This window comes from Crocodylus porosus, unplaced genomic scaffold, assembly GCF_001723895.1.
Source record: "Crocodylus porosus isolate Cpor-Errol unplaced genomic scaffold, CroPor_comp1, whole genome shotgun sequence".
NCBI lineage: Eukaryota > Metazoa > Chordata > Crocodylia > Crocodylidae > Crocodylus > Crocodylus porosus.
Genome location: NW_017728948.1, coordinates 33,171,969 through 33,199,289, shown reverse-complemented (window position 1 = coordinate 33,199,289; position 27,321 = coordinate 33,171,969). Strand labels below are relative to the sequence as shown.

Here is a 27,321-nt window from a genome sequence, read left to right as displayed (position 1 = left end):
CTTACGCTTATGATTCTGCTGTCTTGCTGATGGTGTACTTGTTTGTTTTGTTATGACAGGACTCACTAGATACTGCTATTAAACATAGGATTCTTCTTCTCGGTGGCTAAGCATTGTTCAGTCTTCTTCGTTTTCATGATACAGTTTCTCTTCTAAGCTGCTGTTGCAAGCGGCAGGAAGCTTTCTGCTTTATCTTAATTGTTGCTCCTTAAACAATGGGCAGAGCTATTTTATTTAAGATTCTTGAAAGAAGAATCTGCTCAAATGCTGCTCTGTTCAAAGACGGGTATACAGTGTGAATGTACTTAGACTACACATTACTGCTTTTTCTTCCAAAAGGTTAGCTGGCAATATTTTGCTATTGGATTATTGGATTTACTGTTTTTTATGGAGAAAGGTATTTTAAGGACTTCCTGGTATTTTATATTTCAGTGCCTTACTGTTATTGTACATCTAAACTGTTAAAACTCTAGAAAGTGCTTGCTCAGGTTACTTTTTCATGGTGTACATTGGGGCCTAATCAGCTCCCTTTAAATTCAGTTGAAAAACTCCCAGTTGGCCTCAGTGGGATTTGAATCAAAGACTCCCTAAAGTCAATGGAAGTCTTTTCATTGACTTTAGCATGACTTAGACGAGATTCCCAACAATAACTGCTGTGACAATATCTCTATACATATGAAATATTTAAAATTTGGGGTGGAGGGCAGAAGGTGCTGGGAAGCAATGTTTTCCAAGCATGCTATTGAAAACCAAGTACTAATGGATATTAGGAAATGTTTTCCATTAAAAAAAATTAAAGGAATTTAAATTTACTTGATTTGACAAAAGCAAGGCCTGTTACTACTGAAATAAGGTATCTAATATAAATTAGCATAACAGCCACATCTGATTAGGAATTAATCTGCTTTTTATAATTGCAGTCTGAATTAGATAAATGCATACAATAGTTACATTCAGCACTCAAACTACATTACTGGAAAGGACAAACTTCAAAGGCAACCTGCCTAATACATTTGTTTAAAAAGAACCCAAGAGTGTGCCATTCATATTATGAGCACTGATTGCTATTCTTATGTCAAAATGTTTAGAAATGGGGACTTTTGTATTTGTTTTTGGACCAAGAATGTTCAGAGGTGAGGAAGGGAAATTTGTCCATTACGCTAGCTGCATACGCGATAAAGACTTGCCTAATTTCTCCTAGTAATACATTTTGGTCTTCTGATTAGCTGTCTTATTCTGTGATTCTTGTAATTTTGTCAGGTCAATTAACTGGTGCTCAGTGCTGAAGAGAGAGAGAAAGAGACAGCCCGGGCAGTGCTTGCTTCATTAGATGTCAGTAACTTAGGTGCATTCGGTAATACAGTCCCTACCTGATAATTTAACTATAGTTGTTAATAATGGGGAAGTAGGGTTGCTGTTTTTAAAAAAACAACTAGGGAAAAAAGTAAATTGGAAAGATGCAATGCAGAGGGAAACAGATTCTTCTCACTAAATCACCAAATGTAGAAATGGGTAATGTCATTGTCAATAATTATATCTTGTCAGATGTCATTTTAGGTTGCTATTGTAAGTTTTGCTGAGGTGCTTATTTTTAATATATCGATTGAGCACATTATTCCTCACGTCTCTCTTATCTGTTTCCATGTTTCCCTTCATACAGAAGATAGATGAAGAGAATGAGGCAAACTTGCTGGCAGTTCTCACAGAGACACTGGACAGTATCCCTGTGGATGAGGATGGATTGCCTTCATTTGATGCACTGACAGATGGAGAAGTGACCAATGAAAATGATACTAGCCCTTCACCAATGCCTGACGGCACCCCTCCAGCTCAGGAGGCAGAAGAGCCGTCTCTAGTAAGAATCCTTCCTACTGTTTAACAGGAATTGGATGTGCCTCTGGCTACCCGCTGCATGGGTATGATGTAGTCACAGTAAGGTTTGGACTTTTCATTTAGACTGAAACCAAAGGAGAATCCAGTCAAATGCTATAACTTAGATGTGGCTATAATCTTAGAATTAATATTAAGGGCTTATATTAAAAATGTTTCAAAGAGGAATTGTTTGACATTCGTGTTCTAGTGAATGACACTTGTTTATCATTATATTCACCTAAGTCATAGCAGTATTTTTAATTTGGGTTTCATTTTTTGGTTGTTTTAGTATAGTGTATGTATAGAAGTCACTTTCAATAATGTGTAAGGAGATACCCATTAATGGGCCTGGTGCTTAATGGAAGGGCAAAGGGGGAGTCTCCACCTTTAGCATTCTTGCACAGTACAAACAGTTGTGGTGTACACTTCCCACACATTGTCTTGTTGTATAAATTGCAAAATATCATTGATTTTGAGATTTATATATCTGGGTATGGACATCTGGAGCTTTTTTGAAAGGGGAACAGGGCAAAAGGACAGCAACTGTCATGTTCTGATTGTTACATGTGGGCAAGCTGGAACAATACCAGTGTAGCAAAACCACTCCCACTTTAAATTTGGAGTGGTTTTGCTACATTTGGGCACGTCCAAATGAGCACGCATGTGTGGTATGCGGTGTCACAGACCTGTCTGTGGTGCCGCACACCGCATGTGCCACACATGCAGTGTGGGGGGAGTTTTTGACACCAGGAGATCCCAGTGTAAAAAAAACCTATGCCTAAAAAAATGGGGTGGTGCATGTGGCAGCAGTGTGCGCCACCTGAAACGGGAGCCTCAGCCTCCCTTACCCCACTTGGAGCAACGTGCCGCATGCCAGAGTGCATGTGCATAGCTGTTCCACAGGGACAAGTAGCGGCGGCACATATTGTGTTGTTGCTGTTTGTCCCCGGGGAAACACATGTTCCCACTCATGGGAACGCGCCCTTTGTGTCCTTCCTAGCTTGTCCAAATGTCACAATAATAACACAACAGGTGCTGCCCTTGTGAAATGTTCCCTTTTTGAAATGCCTCCAAATGTATGTGAGTCCTTACCCTCACTCAAAGCTCAGTGTCCCGTGATACCAATGGAAAACTTCTACTGAAGTCAGTGGACTTGGAGTGAGTTTTGAAGTATGACGCAAACCCATCATGTATCTTTGCAAAAACAGTGTGAAGATCTGATGCTGCTTCTGCTGTCATTGCTTTGGCAGGAACAAGTTCAGATCCTTAACTTTAAAGATTTTACCCAGTCTTCTGTTGAGGAGTTTCCTCACTTGATGGAAAACCAAAGCAATCACCATTTCTTTTTGCTTTGTAATTTACTGTAGTATAGGACAAGGAAGTACCCCAGCAAACTAATAGAAGGAAACCAAACTTTTGTGCTCTGGGGATTATCAAGCACTTTGTTCTATGTTATTGTACACTGCTTGAGAGATCGATGTAACTGATTATAAGTAACTATGCAAAAAATGCAGATAAGTTATTTTAATCCTTAAAGATGCATAACTTTTCTCTTTCCCCCTCCACCTCCCCTTCCCTGATATGTTTGTAGCTTAAGAAGCTCTTGCTGGCTCCAGCCAACACTCAGCTAAATTACAATGAATGCAGTGGTCTCAGCACACAAAACCATGCAAATACTAATCACAGGATCAGAACAAGCCCTGTGGTTGTTAAGGTACAAACTTAATCTTCGTAACAAGGTTTAAAAAATGTAACAAAGTCATTTTTCCTTTCAGCAATCAAATAAGCAGTAGTTGTATATGTTCAGTTTTAATCTGCCTTGCATCCTGCATCTCCTTTAAAAAATACGAACAGATTATAGACTAGGTTCCAAAAAAAATCACTGGAGCTGCTTTATGTTGTGAGTAGTTCATTTATGCCTTTGCTTTCAGCAGAATTAGCTGCTAGTCCCTTTGTTTCTCTTTGCCCACTTTATACATATAGGGGATACAATAAAATTTGTTGTGGGGCTGATGTTTGAGTGATTCTAAAATGCAGGGTTGCCATTTTACCAGCTGTCTAATTTAAGAAAAACTGCACTGGAATCCCAGCAAAAGGTCTATATCAGCCATTAATTGGATAGGATGCTGGCAATGACATAATTCTGTTAGCAGGCTGTATTAAACAATGTTTGTCTTGCCATTCACTGTAACTGAAAACGGAGCATTTAGGTGTACTTAAGAGAATTGTGAATACTGGGCTCTAGTAATCAGCCACAAATTAAGGTTTAAACCAGTTTATTTTCTTGTTCACAGTAAAGGTGCTGTAGGGTCTTGTTAGTTACATGTTGCTGAGTAGGAACACTGAAATGTAGGAGAAATGAAATAAAGAGCTGCATAAATGTCATTTAGGAATTTTAAATGGAGTTTTCTTTCCTTGTTCTGCAAACAATTATTCACAGCTCATAGATCTACTACACTTACACTGAACACTTCATTGAAAATCTCATCTCTTCAGAAAACTATATCCATTTTGATAGGGTTCAGTTCTCTAATTTTAGCTTTCTTTTTTTTTTATTATGCCTTGTTTTTAAGACCGAGAATTCATGGAGCAATAAAGCAAAGAGCATTTGTCAACAGCAGAAGCCACAGAGACGTCCCTGCTCTGAGCTTCTCAAGTATCTGACTACAAATGATGACCCTCCTCAGACCAAACCGACGGAGAACAGGAACAGCAGCAAAGACAAATGCAACTCCAAAAAGAGGCCCCAACTGCACTCTCAGGCACATCATTTGCAAGGTAGGCCTGGAACATAATTTTGGCAGCAGCATTAATGGGAGGAAGCCGGAATGCAATGACTATGAAAACAGTAAAACCCACACTGTTACTTCTGTTCTTTCCCTTAGTGTCTCTATGCTGTAAATTCAGAAGTTCCTTGATATAGAGAGAAGTAAAAGACAGTACAGTTAGGTTAGTTAAACATCACTTTTTTTAGTTTATGGACAATTTTTAAAAGTTCCTACAAATCCCAGAAAAGAAACCTAAAATTTTAGCCAACATTCAAAAATTAACAGATACTGAGCCTTCAGGCTTACATATAGAGTACTGTATCACTAAGAAATAATGATACCCCTGAACAAGCTGGGCAAGCCAGTTCATTAGTGAGCTGCTTTTTTTTACCAAAGTAAAAATGAAGGCATTGTTAACTTGCCATGTATTCCTTAAGAGACAATAAATAGTGATCTTGCTGCTACTGAAAAGGCAGTAAATGTGACGTTCTTATTACAGCTAGAACATCAGTTTGTTTTTTTTATTTTGTAAGTAGTTGAAAGTTTGGAAGCCATCCTGACCCCTACCCCGCTTCTCCCTGCTCTCTCTGTAAATTTCTTTATGGTCAAAACTAAACATCTGTGTTGACTTTTAATATCCTCCAATGTATAAAGAGTTGGGCTGTATCGTAAGTGGCTTCTGTGGCATAGATGCAAGACCTTAAAAACCCTCTCGTGGCAGACATTTTCCTTGCTTTTCTTCCTATTCCTCCTCCTCCCCCAGATAAAGAAAAGCTCTATAAACTTATGGGCCCAAAGGGAGCTTATTTAAAGTTACTATTACTTTAAAATATGCTTCCTTATGTTCTGCTACTGCTTCCAAGGTGGCCAGATTCTGCTTTCAGTTGCATTCATATAAATCCAAAAGATTACCATTGAAATAAGTGTAATTTACTCAGCTGTAAGTGAAATCAGAATTTGACCCAAAGATTGCTGCTCTGATGTGTTGCAGCAGGCACAGAAATATTTTTAAATGACAGTTTTAAATCAACTCCCCCAACCTCATTTTGAGACCATTTTGAGGTATATTTAAAAAATACATTTCCCCCTTCCCTGCCTTAATTCCCTTCTCCCAGCTATATATTCTGACCTCCTAAGTGTGGTTTTCCCCATTAAGGTTTCAAATTCACATAACTATTTTTATTGTAGAAAAGAAATCTAACTGCCCCTAGAGCTTCCTTAATACCAACTGCCACTCCTTCTGGCTGGTTTTAGCAAGCTGCTTCTGTGCAAAAATGCACTGGATGGTACAGGGATAATATGGGTCTTGCTTCTGCAGCTGTGCAGAAGCAATTCAGTGCAGGAGGTGTGATAATCTGTACTGACCCTAAAAGCTGACCAGAGAGGTAGGTCTTTGATGGCTCCTGTAGCTTATGGGGGTTTACTGGAGTTTTTGTGATGGCTGTAGCTTTAGCTTTATTGCTATGAAGTTGTAAACGTTTAATTCCCTTTTCCAGATTCTTTTTCTTGAATTTCTGCAATTTAATCTCCAGCCACCTGCAATGTAATTTTTAGCTGAATTTTGCTGTATTATACAGATGTGTTTCCATTGCTATCAGTGAGCAGAATTAGGCTCTTAAACCTGTATTTTCCAGAGGGAAAAAAATTAGGCTTCTAATCTTTATTGAGGAACCCTATGTAAGGATCTAATTTAAGGCACGTATTGCCCCAAATCGCTTCCTTTATCTTTAAAATAGCAGACCATATTTAATGTAAGGACAAGAGCAGTGTGGAGCTTTCAGCTTGAAAAACAAATGCATCCAGATGGGGTTTTTTTCCCCAGCCCCATCACTGCAGTTCTCTTGCAAAATTGCGATTTAAACCAGGTCCTAGTTGGAGTACTGCATCCGGTTCTGGGCGGCACACTTCAGAGGAGATGTGGTCCAGAGGAGGGCCACTTGCATGCTCCAGAGGAGGGCCTCTCTCATCGAGAGGGTCCAGAAGAGGGCCACTCGTATGGTCAGGGGGCAGCAAGGCAGGCCCTACGAGTGGAGGCTACGGGACCTGAAACTGTTCAGCCTCCACTAGAGAAGGCTGAGAGGGGATCTGGTGGCCATCTAAAAAGTTACCAGGGGGGAGCAGCGGGGAATGGGAGAGGCCCTGTTCCCAGAGTAACTAGGAATAATGGCCACAAGTTGCAGTACCCAGAGTAACTAGGACTAATGGCCACAAGTTGATTGAGAGTAGGTTCAAGCTAGATTTCAGGAGGCAGTACTTTGCAGTCAGGGCAGCTATGATCTGGAACCAACTTCCAAGGGAAGTGGTACTGGCTCCTACCCTGGAGGTCTTCAAAAAGAGGCTAGATAATCACCTAGTGGGGACATTTGACCCCACCATTCTTTCCTGCCCATGGCAGGGGGTTGGACTTGATTTGCTCAGGTCCCTTCCAACCACTCTAACTATGAAAATATCTAATTAATGTCAAAGCATGGAACTGAGGCCCCAGCCAGTCATTAATTTTGTTCTGATAAACTTTATTACAGATCTCAAAACTCTCAGGTCCTGCCATGCCACACATGCACGGCAGAATACTCAGTTTTTCAGATTTATCATAAAACTTGTCAGATTCCAATCCTTCACGGGCTGCTGCTTGGAATCACCCATGTGTGGGTGGGCTGGGGATCAGGAACAGTTTAAAGGGACACAGGACAGGTGGCTGTGGGTCAGGAAGATCCCCAATTCACAGCTGCTCATGTTGTGCACTGTAAAATGGCATGCACACATCCTGTGGGTCAGGGAGCTCCTAGAGCTACAGCTGATGTGCAGCTGGCTGCATGTGTGTTGGTCACCTGGTGCCATGTACAGCTGAGGATGAGTGATGTGCTGTTGGCAGCATATGTGCCAGTGGTAGCTTGGTGCATCCCTAGGTGCAGTTGAGGGGTTGGGCTGCACAGTGGGGTTTTAATGCATCAAACATTCACTTCAAACCATGATAGAAACTAGGCCCAAAGATGTTCTGTATTAGATGTGGGACATCTTTGTTACTGGCTTGCCATTTTTACTGTGGAATAACTTGCCTGAATGACTGGCATGTTACAAAAAAATTGTGGGGTGCTCACTTTTAACCTGCAACAACTATATCATCTGGAGGTGGCCCAAGAGTTATTCTGAGTTCTGTTCCCATCTCTGTCACAGATGTACATGACACTGTATTTTTCCACCTCATCTTTCAAAAAGCCAAGTGGAACTCAAGGGCTTTTTTCCAAAGAAGAAAATATGTTGAGTGTAAGCTCCATGTAGTTTTTACTATGTTAAATTCAGTAGCAGCCCTTCTCTGAGGTGTAGTTTCTACTCATTGCCATTAAAGTTAAAAATAATCTTGGCATCCCATGGCCACTTTACAGCTACAGTTAGATATTCATAATTGGGCAAGTATTACTAGGCACAGTTTTTTGTATAATGAACATATATGTGTAGTAAAGTCTATTCATCTTATAGACGCTTTTTAGTTTGTACATAATGACAGCTATACTGGATCAGGCATACGACCTTTCTTTGACTGTGGCTTCTGAAGAAGGTGCATGAAAGTACCAGATCTTTCTTCTTTAACTTTCATAACAAGAAAAAAACAATGCCAGACTCCTGAGGATTAGTTTAATTTAAAATAAATAAATAATTTTTTTGAAATTCTCTAGAGCTTAAAAAATATGATCAATTTGCATATACAATTTTTTTATGTCAATGGGAGTGCCATGCTTGGAATGAATACAAAATGTACTATAGTGACATTCTGGATAAAAGATCTGCAGTGCAGGAGTGTTGGAGAGGAAAGGTTGGCTTTAAATAATTAATTTGTAGACCAACTACCCTATAGTTGTTCTTGATGCACATGTTCTACAGTTAAATATCAACACCACCTCTGAAAATTAAACTTTTGAAATGACAGTATCTTTAGTTTTTAAACATTTTAATTCACAATTTAAGGGAGACTGAAAAATATTTTAGATATTGGTTTGCTGTGGAAAAGGATAATTTGAACAAATGAAAACTACGGAAGAGGTGTATTGACAAATAACATTGTATACATCTCTTTGTTCATTTACATCAGGACTTTAGCACTGGGAGCTAAACCCCAATTTTAACCATCTGTGATTATGTCTGCAGCTTGTCAGAGTAATTTGCAAAAAAATTAGATTATAGCTGGTTGAGTTTTGGCCTCACAAAAACGACCTATTCTCAGTGCTGTATATAAAATTGTATATTGTAGAAGTAAAATCAACTGAATATTCATAACGTTCTGTTGCTTTGTAGTTATTCTGCTGCTCTCATTTCCAAATAAAACGTGAACTGTAGTCTAAATTAAATGTAAGAGAAATAACACTTCCACAGAATATTCTGTTTATTTCCTCACTGATTTTTAACATAAAGTGTTTTATTTTTTAAAGGATCCTAGTGTTGAGGCTTTATGTCATGTTTCAGAGGTATAGTAATTAATGTAAAGGAGTGTTGTACGCCAGTAGCAAGGGCTCAGGATTAATATTACTGTTATTTATCCACAAGATATATTGACGTACTTTCTCAAACTACTGGAGTTTATCCTTACTGAGCTCAGGTAGAATTCCAGCACTGATAGAAACAAAAAATGTTAATAAAATTTTCTGAGTCTTCAAGTATTTCATAATTGGTTTCTTTTTTTCCCGTCTTCAGCCAAACCAACAAGTTTATCACTTCCTTTGACACCTGAGTCACCAAAGTAAGTATTAAGAAGTGTAAAAGTTTATGCAAGGGAAGGGGTTTCAATACATTTTGGCTACAGCAACTCCATTTCAGCTTGTTTTTATAAATGTGCCCTGTCTTCCAGTGATCCCAAGGGTTCCCCATTTGAGAACAAGACTATTGAACAAACCTTAAGTGTGGAACTCTCTGGAACTGCAGGTGAGAGTCGTGGAACATTAGCAATTTTTCTGTACATGTGACTTTAATATGAAATGTATAGTGAGATGTTAACATGGCCTCTGAGAGATGCATTGTACTATAATTTAACATCGACGTTTTACCCAGTTACCTGGGACGAACATGTTTAAAAATGTATGATTCCAAACCTGCACAGCAGAGCATAATATCTGAAAAAATGTGAATGAAAGCATTTCTCAGGCATACATTTCCATCCCCATTTAGCTTTGTGTATTGCTGGACATCATCTTTCAAATACAAATCCCACAGCATAGAATAATAGATGTTCCATATGGAAAAGTTAAGTCAGCCAGTCTTTTTGCATGCCAGTGTAGGAACTGCTCTTGATTGTGTGTGTTAGTGTTTTGCAAACTCAAGGTTTGAATGTTCCAAGCAGCAGGATTTCTACTTCTTCCATTGGGAAGCTGCTCCACAGTCTTAAAGGAAGTTTTAACTGATTTTTTTTCCCCCCCCTTCTCTTCATTTCATGCTATTAACACTCTTTGCACCCTTGATTCTACCCCTGGCCATTCTTCTTCCTACTCTTTGGTTTAGACCTTTCAAATATAGAGTTTTATTATGCATCACCACGCTAGATCCATTTAATTCATTTTCTCTGCCCATAAAAGTCCATTATTCTAGATTTTAGGTCATTTTTACACTTTTCCCCTCAGGTCCTTTCATTTTGCCACTATTTTTCTAGTAGTGACCTTCCCAGAACTGAACATAAGATGCTGGGTGCAGTTGTACCATAGCCATAGAGTGGGATAATTCTATCCCTACACAACAGCATTAAAGGCTGAGGGATGTACTAGAGAGATTTCTTGCAGTAGTATGTGTGATGGAGAAGATGCTGAGTTACAAAAACTTAGGGAATATTACAGGGTAGATACTCAGCTGGTCTAAATAAGTATGGAACTCAATGGCTGTTTTACATAAGGAGCTTGGGCCTAGATTATGAACTTCCTTTGGATTATTGATTTCAAATCCCCATTATATAGTTGGGAGAGGCCTCACACATGTAGGAGGTACATGTGAAAGGGTAACTTCCTCAAGACTATTATCCACTGCTAATAAAAAAAGTAAATAAATCAACACCCTACACGCTTATTTCTGGTTATGTCCAGGAATAAGAAATCACTTCCTGAGAACTGAGAACTTCTCGAGAATGTATAATGGTGCCATAAGACTTGGAAGCTGGAGTTCATTCCATTGATTCTATGTGCAGACAAAATAAGCTGTATAGGCCCACTGTACAACAAGATACAGAGTTGGCAAGTAAAAATATGCTGCATGTCCATATGGGTAAGCACCAACATAGGATGAAATCTTTCAACAGGAACATTATAGGTGTTTTTTCCTGGAGACTACTTCACTTCCATATGTTAACAGTTGGGAGTAGGAGTAGGCTTCTTGAATACAACAGCACAAATGGCAGCCTGCCAGGAGTTCTGCTTGGTATCGTGTGGGAGCTACTTCTTCCAAATCTCTTTTGGAGGTGGGAGTTCAGCCAGGAGGGAGAAATGGGATTTTATTTTATTGCTCAGCAGCTTAAATGAGCAGCGCCTTAATGTAAACATTCCACCTGTAATGAGCGACTGGCAGTTTCAGTTCAGGTTCTTGGGGTAGATGTGATATCTTTTTTTAGGCCAGCTGAGTAGTTGGAAAACATTCTTTGCAAGGTGATTTAAACACCTTTGCAAGTTTTCAGGTTTTTAAATCACTCTTCTTCAGACACAGGGAGCCTTTGCTGTTCTGAGATCTCCAAGGAATGAAAGAAGCTAAAAGTGTGACAGGATGTCAGGGAGAATGTGAATCAGTAGAAATTAGGAAAACAAAAGGTAGAAAAGGGAAGGGGGGAGAGAGAACGAGGGGGGAAAAAGTAAGAGAGACTCTGCTATAGTAGTTCTCCAAGGTAGAAAAGGTCTGTGAGAAAGTAAATGGGTGGAAATTAGGAAGACAAAGGGTAGAAAAGGAGGGGAAGGGAGGAACAGGGTGGGGGGAGAGTGTAAAAGGTCAGGTCTGGCAGGTACCTGGTGAATCAGATGTTAGGCAGATTGTAATGTGTCATAAATCCAATGTCTATATTGAGTCCATGATTTGTTTGTATCCAGTAGATTTATGAAGAGAAGTTTGTACGGTCATCTGCGAAAGGTGTTTTGTAAGTTCCCTTTGAAGATTAGAACTGAGAGATCAGCTCAGTTCTCTTGTAAGAAATGTGGCCCCTCAGGAAATTGGGTATTCTTGTTTCATAGTAGCTAGGGTCAGGAGGGACCTGAAGAGATCATCTAGCCTGACCCCCTGCCACACGCAGGAATGCATGTTGGGTTCCTCTTGAATTTGCCCAAGGTAGGGGCAAGGACCACTTCCCTGGGAAGTTGGGTCCAGATTTTGGCCACCCTAACTGTAAAATACTGCCTTCTGGTCTCTAACCTAAACCTGTTCTCTATCAGCTTATTACGATTGTTCCTTGTCACCCCATGAGGGCATTTGGTGCAATGGATGAGATGTATAAAATTTCTGGAGGTGGAGATGTAAGATCCAAGAATGGTGATGGTTCTGTTGTGGGGTATAGTTATTGTGGGAGTGGTGGAGATACGTTGGCAGGTTTTATTTTCTTGTCATGACATGGTCTGGATCCATTAGGTATGGTTTGGGTCATAGGGAGTTTGCTTCTGCTGTTGAGGCTAGTGAGGTTCGATGCTTGTTTAAAGGCTAGGATGGGTGGTTCTGGAAAGACCTCTTTAAGAAATGGGTTTTCTTCTAGTATGGGTTGGAATTGTTTGAGGATTTTCCATGTAGGTTCCAGGGAAGGTTGGCATGTCATAACTAATGGTGTGCGATTCATGGGGATAACACCAGCATTTCTTTTCTGGACACCATAATCAATATCCAAAATGGTAAAAAGCAGTAAACTTTGTTAACCTTTCCTATTTACCCTTTGTCTTCCTAATTTCCAGCAATTTACTTTTTCCACAGACTGCCTCTTTTCGGTCTTGGAAAACTACTACTGTAGAGTCTCCCTTACTTACCTTTAGCTTCCTCCCCCCCACTTCCTTGTCTACCTTTTTGTTTTCCTAATTCCACCTATTTACGTTCTCGCTGACATCCTGACACACTGTTAGCTTCTTTCATTCTTGGAAAGCTCTGGAGATCTTGGAACAGCAGAGGCTCCCTATGCCTGAAGAAGGGTGATTGTGCCCATAAGCTTGCAAAGAACTTTTTTCCAACTACTTAGTTTTTTCTAATAAAAGATATCACATCTACTCAAAGAACCTGGCCTGCCTGTGTCCTTAGATCAGCATGGCTACAACTAAAGACCCAGCTGGCAGTTTCAATGCTGCTGTTTTCAAATGATGCATTTATTAATTTATTTATCTGTATGGCAGTTGTGCCTAGGCCATATTGTGCTATACAAACACATATGAGAAAGAGCCTGTGTCTCAAAAACTGTACAATCTAATTTAGCAATTCTTTGCAGGATCAGGGCCTACTTTGGTAATAAAAGTAACAACAGCAATAGTGATTAATGCCTAGCAGTTGTATGGAAAGAGACCCTGGCAATTCCCAGTTATATCCAGGTAACCGCATTGCTCTTTTTGCTCATATAACGCACTGAACTAGTACTATTTATTGTAATTTAAATGGCAGTTGCCTTGATCTCACTGCTGAACTGTAGGGCTGCCCACACTATTGAAGCACAAAGTATTTTAATACAAATAGCAACTCCCTTGATCTCTCTGCTGAAAATGGCATTGGTTCCCTCCCTAAGGAATTAGCCGTGCAGTAGAAAAATAAATAAATACAAGCATTTCCCACTTCAGCCATCAATCCTCATCACATGCATGTTGTGGATGGGTATAAATAAAGTTGAACACAAAAATGTTCTCTCTCCCATGTGCTTTTTTGCTTCAGAAGGGGCTTTTTATCCATAAATTTAAATGTTTTCCTTCCTAATGTGAAAAAATAATTTCTGTATTTGTCAAACTGCAGGAAATAAAGAAAAGATTTTTAAAAGGGGACAGCAGGTATGTAAGATGTTCTTAGGACTGAGCATATTTCAGTGGCCCACCATTAAGGTTCAAGTACATTGTCTCATTAAACCACAGCTTTCTAAGCTGATTCCTACTATATTATGTTATATAGCAAATTTAAAGAAACATGTATTGCCAGATACTGTAGAATCTTGAAAAATCTGCTGGAGCCTAAATGCTTTGTTGGTATCAGCAGCTAGAACTCTAGTGGAGTTAAATCTGCTTACCTCAAGACTTCAGATGGCTCTAAGTCATTCATTCACAGCTTACTATGAAGTATGGAGAAAGTTGTATGATTTGGGCAGCAATAGGATATACATGCTTCAGGAGCCGGCTAGCAGGACTGGCATAATGTTAATAATGTTAGCAGTGGGCATGTCTACACGTTCATTAATGCGCCATATCATATGACATAATAAGTTTAGAGCCTGTAATGACAGGTACTAACTTAATATGCTGTAATCAGCACTACTGGGCATTAGTGAAAATGAACGTGGTTTTTTGTGATGCTTCTGAGTATTAGCACAGGCTTTGTCTGCCGTGCTAATGCTTAGTAGAATTTGTTTTCTGTGCATTGAGTCTTGTGTAGACGTGCCCAGTGCTCCTTCTAGTAATCCAAAAAGCAGAAGGTAAATCCTAGTCCATCAGGAGAGGCACCAATATTCAGCTCCATAACCAGAAATACATCCGTCCTGAGAGTCCCCTCCTCATATGCTAGGCAAAAGGACTCAAGCATAAGGAGGCAACAGAGCATCATGAAATGCAATCCTAAATGATATTCATGTGGTGGTTGAAATTAATCAACCATAGGCGTGGCAACAAGTGATCAAGTGCCTGGCGAGCGATGTATGTGATCTTGTGCTGTATGTATTGCACTCCCTCCTGTGAATGCTAATCCTTTTGCCTTAGTGGCTGACTGTACTGGTACTTTCCTCTAGTATCTGGGGATACAACTTCCACAAAAACTCAAAGCCAGGAGCTGTCTGTAGTGCTGGAGCATCTCTTCCGTATCATTACTGCTCATGCTGGGATCATTTAACTGTATGAAAAACTCATATTCGCTACGTGTTTTAGTAGCCTCACAAAACTACTGTATAGGTATATCAAGTCAAGTCAGTCCCGAGGTGGCTGTGACCTTTGGGACACCTTAAATGCTGTAACAACCCTCCTCTACTCCAAGGTTAGTTGTGTTGCTTTGCATCATTTGCAAAGTGACCTGGTGGCACCCAACTTCTGTCCAGGTCTGGATGATCGCTGGCTCGCAGGGAGCTCATCCGCCCTTTGACAGATCTTGTCTTTGGTCCTGCTGGGTGTCCACACACCCTCCTTACCCAGGCTAGCCCAGGTGGGGGCACTGGTTTAGCTGCTGACAACTTGTCCATGGAACAGATTGTACTGGTTTACATGGGCCCAGATAGCAGACCAAGAGAAGCCTGGTCTGACAGGGACAAAGGGGGTGGGTGTGTGTGTGTGTGTGTGTGTGTGTGTGTGTGTGTGTGTGTGTGTGTGTGTGTGTGCGCGCGTGTGTAGGGATGGATTGCACAATGGCTTGGTACACTAGTACAATACAAATAAAAAAGTAAAATAATGGAAAATGGGATCATACTCCCCCAGTTGCTTAGTAGAGGTCATTTAGTGAGGAGTTTCACTGTGAAGGGACATGTTCACATACAGGTGCTCACATTTATCTAAATAAAAGCTCTTCACACAGATAAAATGTAGTCTCTCTGAAAAGCAGACAGGAAAGGTGCATGAACAAAATTAGACTGAATAATGGAAATTCATGAGCATCCTTGCATATACTTAACCCACAGTATTTGCTTCCCTCTAAGCCCGAGCTACCCCCTGGTTGTCAGAGCAGATACTTAACTTCTACTCTGTAAGAACTTGTTTCACCTCAAAATAATTTCTGACAAAGTGATACATGAAGGAAAGAGATTTGTCCAGAGGAAATAAAATCTAGTAAATTATTAGATATTTTCCAGGGGTCTGCATTTTATTTTCTTCAGGACTGACCATAAGATTAAACTAAGTGTTCAACAAGCCTGTAGTTCTTTATTATATGATGGCTGTTTAATTTTGTTATATTTTCTGTAGTCTTGTACCATATAAAAGCTCTATTTTTTTCTTGAATCAAGCCATTATCTTGCATTCAGTGCTTTTCAAACTCATATGGTATGAAACAATCCATTTTTAATAACTCTTATGAATTCACTGCACTCACTGAATGATACAGGAGATGCATTTCCTGAAAGACTGCAAGGCCCCCCAAAATGCACTAACAAACATAATCAAGTGTTTTTATAAGCTGACAGTAACACCAATTTGTGCAAAAAGATTGTTGCCTATATAAAACAGAATTGTAAAAGTGGTATAAAAAGTCTAATTTACACTTAACTGTGAGGCACTCCTCTAATTTATTCTGATCAACCTGAGGTAAATGAGTTACTCAGTTTTTGGTACAGTGACGTGTGACATTTGTCTTGGGCATATTTTCCCTTTCCATTCATATGTTTTCCCTTACTATATAGGAGGTCATTAAACTGAGGTGGTGGAGCTGGCATACATGAAATTCTGTTGCCACGCAAATGCAAGGTGGTGGTGATGATTTGGTAGCAATGTTAGTAAATTGATATCCACTATCTTAAAACAGAGATTACTGAGTAAATTCATAGACTATAGAAGACATGAGGCAAAGTAAAAACTTAACATTTACTGAAGCCATTCAATTAAAGAAAAATCCCTACAAAGAAAATGGTTTTATAGCATGTCATGAAAAAATACTTGCTGTTTACTTTTAAGAAAAGGCTATTTAACGGGTATGATTGTAGAGTATGTACCACTCCTAACAGATTTGCTGTGCAGAAGTACATAAGTGTGAGTGATGTAGAGGTACTTGTTTATTATAGAGCACATTTCAATGCAGTAATCATAAATATTGCTAAGGTTGTGCTCTGTTGAAATATGACCTACATACTCTTGATTGTTTGTGTTACGTGATTTGTCTGACACCCATTACATTCTGGGTAATGGCAGCCATTTGTTGCTGTGCACAGCAGGCTCTTTTGACAAAAGAAAATAGGCAGCAATAAAAAAGCTATAGTCTGAATTACATTCTGCACAGTGCTGCACTGCTGAGAGTTTGTGCAAGTGTGTTAACAATGCTCTGAACTGCCTCTTGTCAGCCTTCAGCCTGTAATGGCCATCTGTCCTTACATAAATCTGTCAAAACCTGCTAAGTTCAAGAGAGAGCACAGAATATACCTTGTACTGTCAACCCTAAAATGTACACATTCAAAGAGAAATCAGTGTGCATGAAATAATCCAAGGGTTACAGAATATTTTAACACTATTGATTTAGGGTCATGGCATGAAATCAGGATTACAGTGATTTGTGTGAAGATGAACAAATGTGACACAGTGGCCAAGTAGGTATGCAGTCAACTAATTTCTCAAAATTTAGATTTTTTGGACATTTGACTGGGGGTGGGGGAGGGGAGGGATTGGAGGTAGGGATCAAAGTAGTGATATAAACAAAACAAAAAACAATTCAGAGCTTTGTAACAAACCAGAAATGCAAACAGTTTTCACTTTCAGGTTAAATGAAAAAAGTTTATCTAACTTTTTGAACAGTTTATTACCAACTTATTGTTTTTTTGGACACTTCCTGCTTCTTCTCCAGAACAGGAAAAGTGTCAAATGTGAAGAAGAATCCTTTCCTTAGGACATTTCAAGCACAATTAAAGGAATGCTGGTAGCATACATGCTTTTGGGTTTCTTCTCTGACCAGCAAGTTGATCTCCTTACTGGTTAGCTTACATCACTTATAAAAGCATTCATGTTCTGTATAAAGCTGCTTGTGTGACCTGAAGGTGAATGGAAAGAATTTATTTGGAATTTTACCATATTAATTATGGTATTTTAGATTAAAAATCTAAAGTATACAAATTCTACAAATGCTGCTTATGGGATAAAAAATAGAAGCAGCTAGTTTTTCCAGTTTATACTTCTTGAAAGGGCCATTTTTTGTAAGTAAGAGAAATTCTCTGGTAACCTTAGGACTTCTTATGGTGTATCTAATTTGGCAAATCAAAATATTACTTATGAATTTATTTTACAACACTGATCCTATTTTAGTCATTAACACTTTGCTGAATCTGACCCATTAATTTTATTGCAAAATGTTAAAGGGGAATTGCTGTCTTCAGTTTACTAAACTGCTGTTAGCTCATTTGAAATATCCAGCCTGCAAATGGGTAATTGGCTGAAAGTTGACTAGTCTGAAAGGGAGTTAGGAAAAAAGAGCAGAAAATGGGTAATGTGAACTGCAAGAAGTAGTTTTTCCATATATGAATTTGGCCAGTTGTCAGTGAAGCAGAAGTTGGGGGCAGCTTAAACTTTGAGGGACTCGGATTTGTGTAAGGAACTACTTCTTGCTCACCTTCACGGCATTAGAGGAAACCCTTACATAGACATGACCTGCTCTTAAAAATATTTTCAAATGTTCAGACAAAATCTGGCTTTTCTTTTGCATCAAGTATTCATGTCTTGCTATTCCTATCTTCATTGCAGCGAATGCAATGGGACTTCTAGTCTCCATTTATAGCCCTTAGGGAGCACTATGCATTGATGGAGGTTTTTCCTTCTTTACTGCAAAACACTATAAAATATGTTCCATTTGCATTGATCCACTAAGCTCCATTGCATGGTTAAAAATACAAAACAAAACTCTACCCATATTTGAAATGCACATTTCTTCAAAGTGTATCCACATTTTTTCTCTCTGGGGGAGAGATGGAAGGCCTTCTCTTCGTACATTTTAAAACTGGGCTGGATGAAAGCATTAGGATATGTGCCACATTGGCTCTAGGATTGTTTAAGGGATGGACTATGTAACCTAGTAGGTCTTTCTTATCTTTATTATACTCTTCTATTTCTCCCTGATTCAAGAAAGTTCTTAAGCACACGCTTAAATGTAAGCAAATATTTAAGTTGCATTGAAATAAATGAAATGTGAATTCATGCCTAAGTATTTTCTTGAATTTCCTGAGTCAAGGCTGCACTTTGCTACTACTCCAGATTTGTTTATGCTGTTGTCTTTTCGATTACCAGAATATTAGTTATTATAAAGTCTGAAGGAAACTTTGATTTTTATACTTTTTTCTGTACATTTATACACCTTTTAATGCAAGTTCACCTGTGGGATGTGTCTGTCATTCACAACTTTCAAAGCTTTAAGTTGAGTTAAGTTATGCCCAAATTTTCATAGAGATGTGATCTAAAAAATTATATTAATGCTATAGAAAAACTGAGTAACTATTGACCTAACTAGTCTTTATTGGACTTAAGTTTTTAGTTTCTAAGCATCAGGTAAACTTCAATCCTTTTACCTCAAGAAACTCACTAATATTTAGTTTTAAATAGGATGGTTCATTGGAGCTGCAATATTTACTACTATTGTTCACTTAGGTTTTGTTGCCGAACCACCTTTTAGGCAAAATTTATTAGTTACACTTATAAGAATAAATTATGCATATATTAGCAATGGTTTACTAAGTTAATGAACTGTGGAGACAAAGAATCATTGCAGTCAAGTTGTAGAGCTGCTGTACTTCCTTGCATTAGTGCTCTGTGTATTACAGAAATTACTTTGGTAACATTTGTTTAAATTTTTCCAGTTTTGTTTTCATCCAAGTTTTTAAATGTTAATTTCTTTAGCCTTGGGACATGCTTCATTGGTTTGAGGAGGAAAAAAAGCAAATGGAGTGAATGCTAAAAGTATCTTCCCTCATAAACATCTTGTGAAAATAAAGGGGTGTACGTTGTAGCCATGTTGGTCTAAGGACATAGGCAGACAAAGTTCTTTGGGTGAATCTGATATCTTTTATTAGACCAACTTAAATAGTTGGAAAAGAAATTTAGCAAGCTTTCAGGTTGAAAAACCCTTTGTCAAGCTGAGGAAGTCTCCCTCAGCCTGAGACTTCCTCAGCCTGATGAAGGGAAGGAACAATGAACTTATATGAATAAATACATTTATAATCTTCTAAAGCTTCTCTGTTCATCTTTACAGTGAAAAAGTGCTAAGTGTCCTCTAGCCATGGTTTGTACAAAGAGATCTGCCTCATTTCCAATTGAAGGTGTTAAATTGTTGCTTGCTTGCTAAGCTGAAAGCTTGCTAAATTTTTTTTTTTCCAACTGTTTAAGTTGGTCTAGTAAAAGATATCAGATTCACCCAAAGAACCTTGTCTGCCATGTGAAAATAAACAATTCTGTAGCGAGGGTACAACTTACATTTTATATGTATAAATGTAAGAAAATATAAATGAAGACAAATGTCGATGAAAAAGTGACAGAAATAACATTGGAGATCTTGATGGCAATGTGTTAATATTTGGTGTCATTTAGTACTGGAGTTGGAAGCACTAAAGACTATTACTGTTGGTGCATAACATGCTACTAATTTCAATTTATGGTGAAAGAGCCTTAGTGTATCATCTTCCGCAAAGAAAAATATACATTTTTGTAAAAGCATTTTTCTCTGTTAAAAAAAATCTTCTTTTTTTAGGCCTAACTCCACCTACAACCCCTCCTCACAAAGCCAACCAAGATAATCCTTTTAGGACTTCACCTAAGCCGAAGTCATCATGCAAGACTGTTGTACCACCTCCAAAAAAGCCTCGCTATAGTGAGTCTTCCAGTTCTCAAGGAAATAACCCAATCAAGAAGGGTCCAGAACAGTCTGAGCTGTATGCACAGCTCAGCAAGACAACAGTACTGTCCAGTGGACATGAGGAGAGAAAGACAAAACGGCCTAGTTTGCGGCTGTTTGGTGACCACGACTATTGTCAGTCTGTGAATTCAAAATCAGAAATACATATTAAAATATCCCAGGAACTTCAGGAGTCCAGACAACTAGAATTTAAGGATTCTTCACCTGCATGGCAGTGTCAGATTTGTTCTTCTTTAGAACAAGACCAGTATTACAAGAAAGAGACTTTACAGACAAATAAGCAGGGTTCCCACTGCAATAATAGAAAGCAGCTCCAAGACCAGGAAATCCGGGCTGAACTGAATAAGCACTTTGGTCACCCTAGCCAAGCTGTTTTTGAAGAAGAGGCAGATAAGACCAGTGAACTGAGGGACAGTGATTATAGTAATGAACAGTTCTCCAAACTACCTATGTTTATAAATTCAGGACTAGCAATGGACGGTCTCTTTGATGATAGTGAAGATGAAAGTGATAAACTATGCTACCCTTGGGATGGGACACAAGCCTATTCTTTGTTTGATGTATCGCCTTCTTGCTCTTCTTTTAACTCTCCATGCAGAGATTCAGTGTCTCCATCCAAATCTTTATTTTCTCAAAGATCCCAAAGGATATGCTCTAGATCAAGGTCCTTTCCTCAACGCAGGTCTTGTTCCCGTTCTCCGTATTCCCGATCGAGATCAAGATCGCCATGTAGCAGATCCTCTTCAAGGTACAGTATAAAAATGCAAGTATAGTAATATAAAGGGAAAGACTATCATATATATGTGATATATATATAATAAATGCAGAAGCAATGGAATCCAGAGGAACTCTTCGTACTGATTTGAGCTTATTAACACTGAAAATAATGAGATTGTCAGGCAAACATTTGTTGACATTATCCTTTAAACTTGCCAATATTGCACACTCTTAGTGAAGCTAGTCAGAGCGGAGGCAGAACAGCTGGTGAGAAATTTCCTCAGCTGACTTTTTTCCATTATCTGCAAGCTGCCCTTTGCCAATCTAACTGCAATCCATATAAGATAAAGTTGACAATGGCTGATTTGGTGCTCTGTGTTAGCATCAATAAGGGACACTTCAAAGGGGAGAAAACGATATTACTCTAGGCCCCTAAGTTGACTAGCAGATCAAAAACTGTCACTAGAAAATCTAAGTGGTAGCTTGGAAGAAATTGTAGGTCCAGGTAATATGTAGAGAAAATGATGTCAGTAGATTTATACTAAATGGCAGTAGCAAATGGCTTCTGTGTTTCTTCTTACAGATCTTGTTACTATTATGAGTCCAGCCACTGTAGACACCGAGCATACAAAAGTTCTCCCTTGCATGCAAGGTCACGATCCAGATCACCCGGTAATCGTAGACCCAGGTAGTCCATTCTGTTTGCATTTGGCTCACTTTTTATTCTGTTCTTGTGTGATAACGAGACATTCCAGAAATTGTATGATTAATTTTACTTTGTAAAATTCAAATGTTTATTTACATGATAAATTTGTTTTGTAGATATGACAGCTATGAGGAATATCAGCATGAAAGGCTGAAGAGGGAAGAATACCGCAAAGAGTATGAAAAACGGGAATCGGAAAGGGCCAAACAAAGGGAGAGGCAGAGGCAGAAAGCTATTGTAAGCACTGTGAAAATGATTTTATTTTGAAATAGACCGTGGTGATTTTTACAACCCTAAGTCCCACCCCTGCCACACCCCGGTATGTGGGACAAGAGGAAAAAATGGTTACCGAGTCTGGCAACTGAGTTGCAAGTAGCAGCACGAGTAGGATCTATCTTTCTCATCTTCTGTTCCATATTGCCACTGTCTTTATAAATGAAATGTGATGGGGCTGTGCAATTTGACTGCAGTCTGAACCACCCCTGTGGGCCTCCTACCTCCCCTGTTGGTGGCCTACCCTATTGACTTCTGCTTTTCTATGTGCTCTCCTTCTTTCTCCTTTTCTCTTGTTATTGCTTCTCCATATCCTGCCCCTCCCGTTGGCTCTGGATTAACTAACCTGTACAAGTTGAGATCTTGGCTTTTGCAGTGTCTCCTTAAAGCCTGATTCAAAGTCCATTAAAAATGAGAATCTTTACAATGTTCTTAGTGGGCTTTGCATTAGAGTTACTTGCTTGATTGTCTGCAAAAGTTGTGCATTTCTTCTGATACTGCTTTTGGGCTTAGATACAGAGCTGTGCACAGGTTCCTCAATAAAGAGAAGCAGTCTGGGGTAGCAGCAAGAGTGCTAAGAGCTGGGGCTGTTCTATTTATTTCTCTGTTCCTACTCTTCTTGGTGGCTGTGTTAAAGTCTCACTTTGCCTGAAATTCTCTTAAGTGTGAAATTGTGGTTGATCCTTCTTGTTTCTAAAGTGCTTTGAGCTATAACTCCAATCCAAGTTCATTGAGCCAGCAGAAAGAGTTCCTATTGGCTTCAGTGGACTTTGGATATACTGCATCTGAGCTGTTGTTGTTAGTTCTTAAACTCTTGAAGTACTTGAGCTATCTACTAGCTACTTAGACACATGCACTAATATCTAGTAGATGTAATCTCACTTGGTAGGTATAGCATTCATTGAAGACGCAAAGAGATCTGTCATGAGTTTATCATGTTGCTTCCATATCAGTTATTGTACTTTATTTACTATAAGTAATGCTGAATCATGCAGCTGAGTAGATAAAAACAGTAGCTTAAAACAAATATATACTTGGACAGAAGCCAATCAAGTGAAAGTGAGGAGAATATGGTATTCTAGTATAAGGGTGGCAAAAAAGAAAATTAAAGCAATTTTGGGTACCCACAGGTGCAATTTCATATACAGTAAAAGTTTGTTATCCAGCATCCATGGGGAACGGAGGGGTGCTGGTTAATCAAATATGCCAGTTATCTGAGAGTTGTATTTATCTTAAGTCTGGTGGGTTGAGGGCATCTTTGCCTGTTTGGGCTGCCGCCACGTCTGGCGTGCCAGGGCTTTCACTCCCTGGCGTCAGTGTGTCGGAGGACAGGGAGGGGGGCCCCACACAGGCTGCTTTGCCCTGGGCCATGGTCCATGAAGAAGAAGTGGGACTTGGCTCGTGGCAGCGAAACCAGAAGTGCCACGGTGGGACAGATGCCAGTTAAAAGAGCATTCTGGTTGGTAAAGTGCCAGATAACACAGCTTTTACTGTGTATCAAACAATTTTTAGACATTTTCAGAACCAAAACTGCATTTAAAAAGTAAAAGCAAGCACCTGGTATGCATTTATCCACTGAAATAACCCAGCAGTATGGTAAATTATATCCTGTTAAAATACCAGTAAATGCAGTATAACAGAACTTAGGAAACCAAATGCCTGTATCTGTGTCACATCAGAAGCAGACAAAATCCAATCTTTTTTTTTTCTCAAAAAGCTACCTTCAGTATTATTTTTAAAAACTTTGTAAAAATCAGACCAAGTTATTCTGTGTGCATTGGAGTGAAACCTTGGCCCACTGAAGTAATGATTAAGTGCCCATTAACTCCAGTTAGGCCAGGATTTTTACCGTTGGCCTCTCTTCACCCTCTGTAATTCTTTCCTACTCAGTAAATTCTTTGATCCCCATCCTGTTGAGGGATACTCATGCCCTCTTCAACCTCGGGAGTTTCTTTCACTTGCATTCCTTAGAACTCTCCTCCTGTTTTCCTGCAAGTTTTTTTTTCATTACTCTAAATTTTGGGGAGTGGTTTTTGCTTTCGTTCCTTTCTTACCCTGCAAAGGCTGATCTATGACTTCCGTAATCACACTCAGCTTAAATTAACTAAATTCCTTTTTTGAGGCCTATCTTTCAGTAAAACCGTGGGTGTTGGATTGGACAGGTATCTCCTCACAAAAAACTAGAGACAAGGTCTCAGGAGTTGACTGGGAAAAGAAATATGGAGGCAAATGAAGGCTGCAGAGAGGAGATAACTAGGGACAGGGGAACAGAAGGTGCGACTCAGAAGTCAGGTATTAATGGATCAATACCCAGGACTGAATGCAGTAGTGAATGTGTACATAATACTAATAACTGTATGTTTAAACGTTGTCCATGAAATCTTACTGTACAGCTAATGAAACCATCTCGAGTCCGACTAAAAATCTAAGCTAGTAGTTTCAAATGTGGAGGCCTAACACTTAACTAAATTTATATCTAACATTTTAGTGAAAGTGAAATGTGCAGAAATGAAGAATATGCTCAGCTCCCAGTGACATTAATGGAAATTCAGAACCCCTTAAAATTGGGCCATTTATTTGGACACCTCTATATTGATTTTAGACTTAGTTGTTTAAAGTTAAGTTTGAAAATGTGGGCATTAGCCCTCAAATATTTCTTTCTAAATTTGGAAGTATTACAAGGTTCATTATTGTACTAATACTGTCATAAAACGATGTATTTCAATGAGTGCTTTAATGACATGCTTGGTGAACAGGTTTATAATACCTATAGTGAGAGTCTGGCCCTACTTAAGTTAATAGCAAAATTCTTATTGACTTCAGTGTGGCCAGGATTTCACCCCTCATATGTGTTCATTGGACAATAGCCAAAGCCCTCTTTAGCTAACAAGATTTATCTAAATCACTTGATGCTAACTGGCAGTTTTATAAACCATCACAATAAAGACTCATCCATCGTGACATTTGTACAATTTTAAAACAATGTAAAGGACTGTAAAAACTAAATATCTTAAAAACAAAATGAGTGACTTGCAGTGAAGACTGAAGAATGCCTTGTTCCTCTGATATGTGGCAGGTATTTACTGAGATCCTACAGAAACTTTTACTACAGCAGGCTGATAGTTTTATGTAGCTACTTTCTCAAGGTATCGTTTCAGAAAAATAGCGTAATCCTGGAATTTGTAGGCAGAATAATAATGCTTGAATTGTGAGAGGAATTAGTGAGTGGGTGGAGATCTCAAAAGAAAGTCTGTGAACAGCCCAAAGAGCAGAGTGATAGCTACATAGCGTATCCTCTGTGCCACAGAATGGGAGACAGCATTGTATAATCAGTGAGTGGGGAATAAGTAGTAAAAGGCTAGTGAACTAAGGCCTAGTTATATTGCGGAAAAAGCCTGAAAGGGTTGCAGAAGTACAGAATGGGACACTGAGCATTAGCACTTTAGGAGCATTGAAACCTTTGGATGTTTGACATATCACAGAAGGGATACTTTAGAACCAAAAGTTTAAACTACGTGTTTAGCAATCCAGTGCTTTTAAATCTGTACTGCTTCTGTTGCTGCTGCTACACTGCTTTCCTCCAAACCTTTCACTCCAACATTACTTGCTCTCTGCAGAGCCTGCTGTCAGGAAGTATAACAAAGTACCTGTTCATATACCAAACTAGAAGATTGCAATTAATATCGTTCCTTTTGATTTCTTAACTGTTGGCAAAATGTTCATAACACAGATTGCCCTGCATCCCAGAGAGTGTACACGAGTAAGAAGATAAATGCTCTAGGAAGCCACAAATGGAAGCATTGCTTTAGATTAAATAAATTGCTTTGCAACATAAAGACAAGAAAAAAATTATTTTTGTAAATGAATGCTTGGTTTCTCTAAAACATGCCAAACTGTGCCTAAAATGGAGTAAATAATCAGTGGTGAAGAATCTACCTTTTTTGTCTCCATGATTTTCCGTTCCCCCTAATCTTGATAATTACTGTTTATTACTTGTATTATGCTGGCACCTAGACTCTCCACCCGATTTGTGGAAGGCACTTTTCAAAGTATATAATGAGCTACGCAAGTCACATGTTTGAATGAGGTGTCTCTGTGTCAGTAACCTTCATTCTTTGCCCTCTTCTACTGTTCACTTCAGTATATTATTGGATCATTTCAATCCCAGCATCAAGACGCTAAAATCTGAAAACATGTTGGAGACTTCTTTTTGTGTCCTTGTGCTCTCCATTTTTAGTCCGAGCAAGAGCATTGGCACACCTAGTCAAAATCCTTAGCTTTGGTGGAAGCCAACAACCAATGCTTCTGCAAAAGGCAACCCCCCTCTTCCCCTCAAACTCTGGCACCCATAGCAACAGGAGAGGAAAAAGCTTTCCCTGCACCATCTGGCAACCGGCAAAGCCTAGAAGCTTGGGAAAAACCAAGCACCTTGCTCTCTGCTTGACAGCCCGGGAACAGCAAGCATAACTCCACACATGGCAGACTCAAACTAGAGAGTTAGAACTCTCCTTTCTATATCCCTTCTATGCATTTATCCTAGCTGCTTTAACATTCTTTCATAACTAAGCCAATCCATTCCCATTTTTAGTTTTTGTACAGTTACTCTCTTGCATTTTTTTAAGTGGTCTAAGGATGAGCACCTTTATTATGTTGTCATAAAACTGATGGGCTGATCGTTTAGTAGGGGGATACACAATAGGGATAGGATGAGCTTATTACCTACCTATTCACAGGGAATCAGCAGGTTTTTCTGACAGGCTTAAGGAATGTAGAAAGAGTTCAGATATCTGCTTAGGACACCTGAGTTACTTGCTGTGTTTTATAGAGTGGCTTTACATATGCACAGTGATATTGCATTGTCCAGGCTTCAGAGTATTGCATGCAGACTAAAAAGGATGGTGCAATTTTAGATTAAGCAGTAGGCCTGTGCGAAGCAGCTAGTATTCGATTTGGATTCGGATTCAGCTTATTTGCGGGAGAGTGATTTGATTCAGTGATTCGAACGCTGCTGAATCAGCCAAATCTCTGAATCGCAGAGGCCCCATCCCCCGCCCACTCTCAATGGCTGCCCTACCTGTGCCAGCCCCCGGCTCTTTACAGTAAAAAAGCCTGTACTTATCAGCTGCTGCTGGGTGGGAGGGTTGATGTAAAAATCGCGGTTCGTTTCTCGGGAGGCGAAAAAAACCTTCAGCCACAGACACACTCTATTAGCAACACAAAAGGTATATATTTGCAAATAGGGTCAGAGAGTGAGACAAAAGATCAAACACTCTGCTGCCCCCGAGGGAA

General features: G+C 39.2%; 1 protein-coding gene across 2 annotated transcripts in view; it reads left to right on the top strand.

The window, feature by feature from the left end:
• The window catches only part of PPARGC1A (PPARG coactivator 1 alpha), an 88,667-nt gene that overhangs the window by 48,559 nt on the left and 12,787 nt on the right, over positions 1-27,321 (top strand). For both annotated transcript variants that reach the window (XM_019553217.1, XM_019553218.1), the window contains exons 3-10: positions 1,661-1,855; positions 3,464-3,586; positions 4,446-4,650; positions 9,327-9,372; positions 9,481-9,554; positions 20,172-21,084; positions 21,637-21,741; positions 21,876-21,996. In XM_019553217.1, the coding sequence (XP_019408762.1) occupies positions 1,661-1,855; positions 3,464-3,586; positions 4,446-4,650; positions 9,327-9,372; positions 9,481-9,554; positions 20,172-21,084; positions 21,637-21,741; positions 21,876-21,996 (1,782 nt within the window). The remainder of the gene's footprint in view (positions 1-1,660; positions 1,856-3,463; positions 3,587-4,445; positions 4,651-9,326; positions 9,373-9,480; positions 9,555-20,171; positions 21,085-21,636; positions 21,742-21,875; positions 21,997-27,321) is intronic.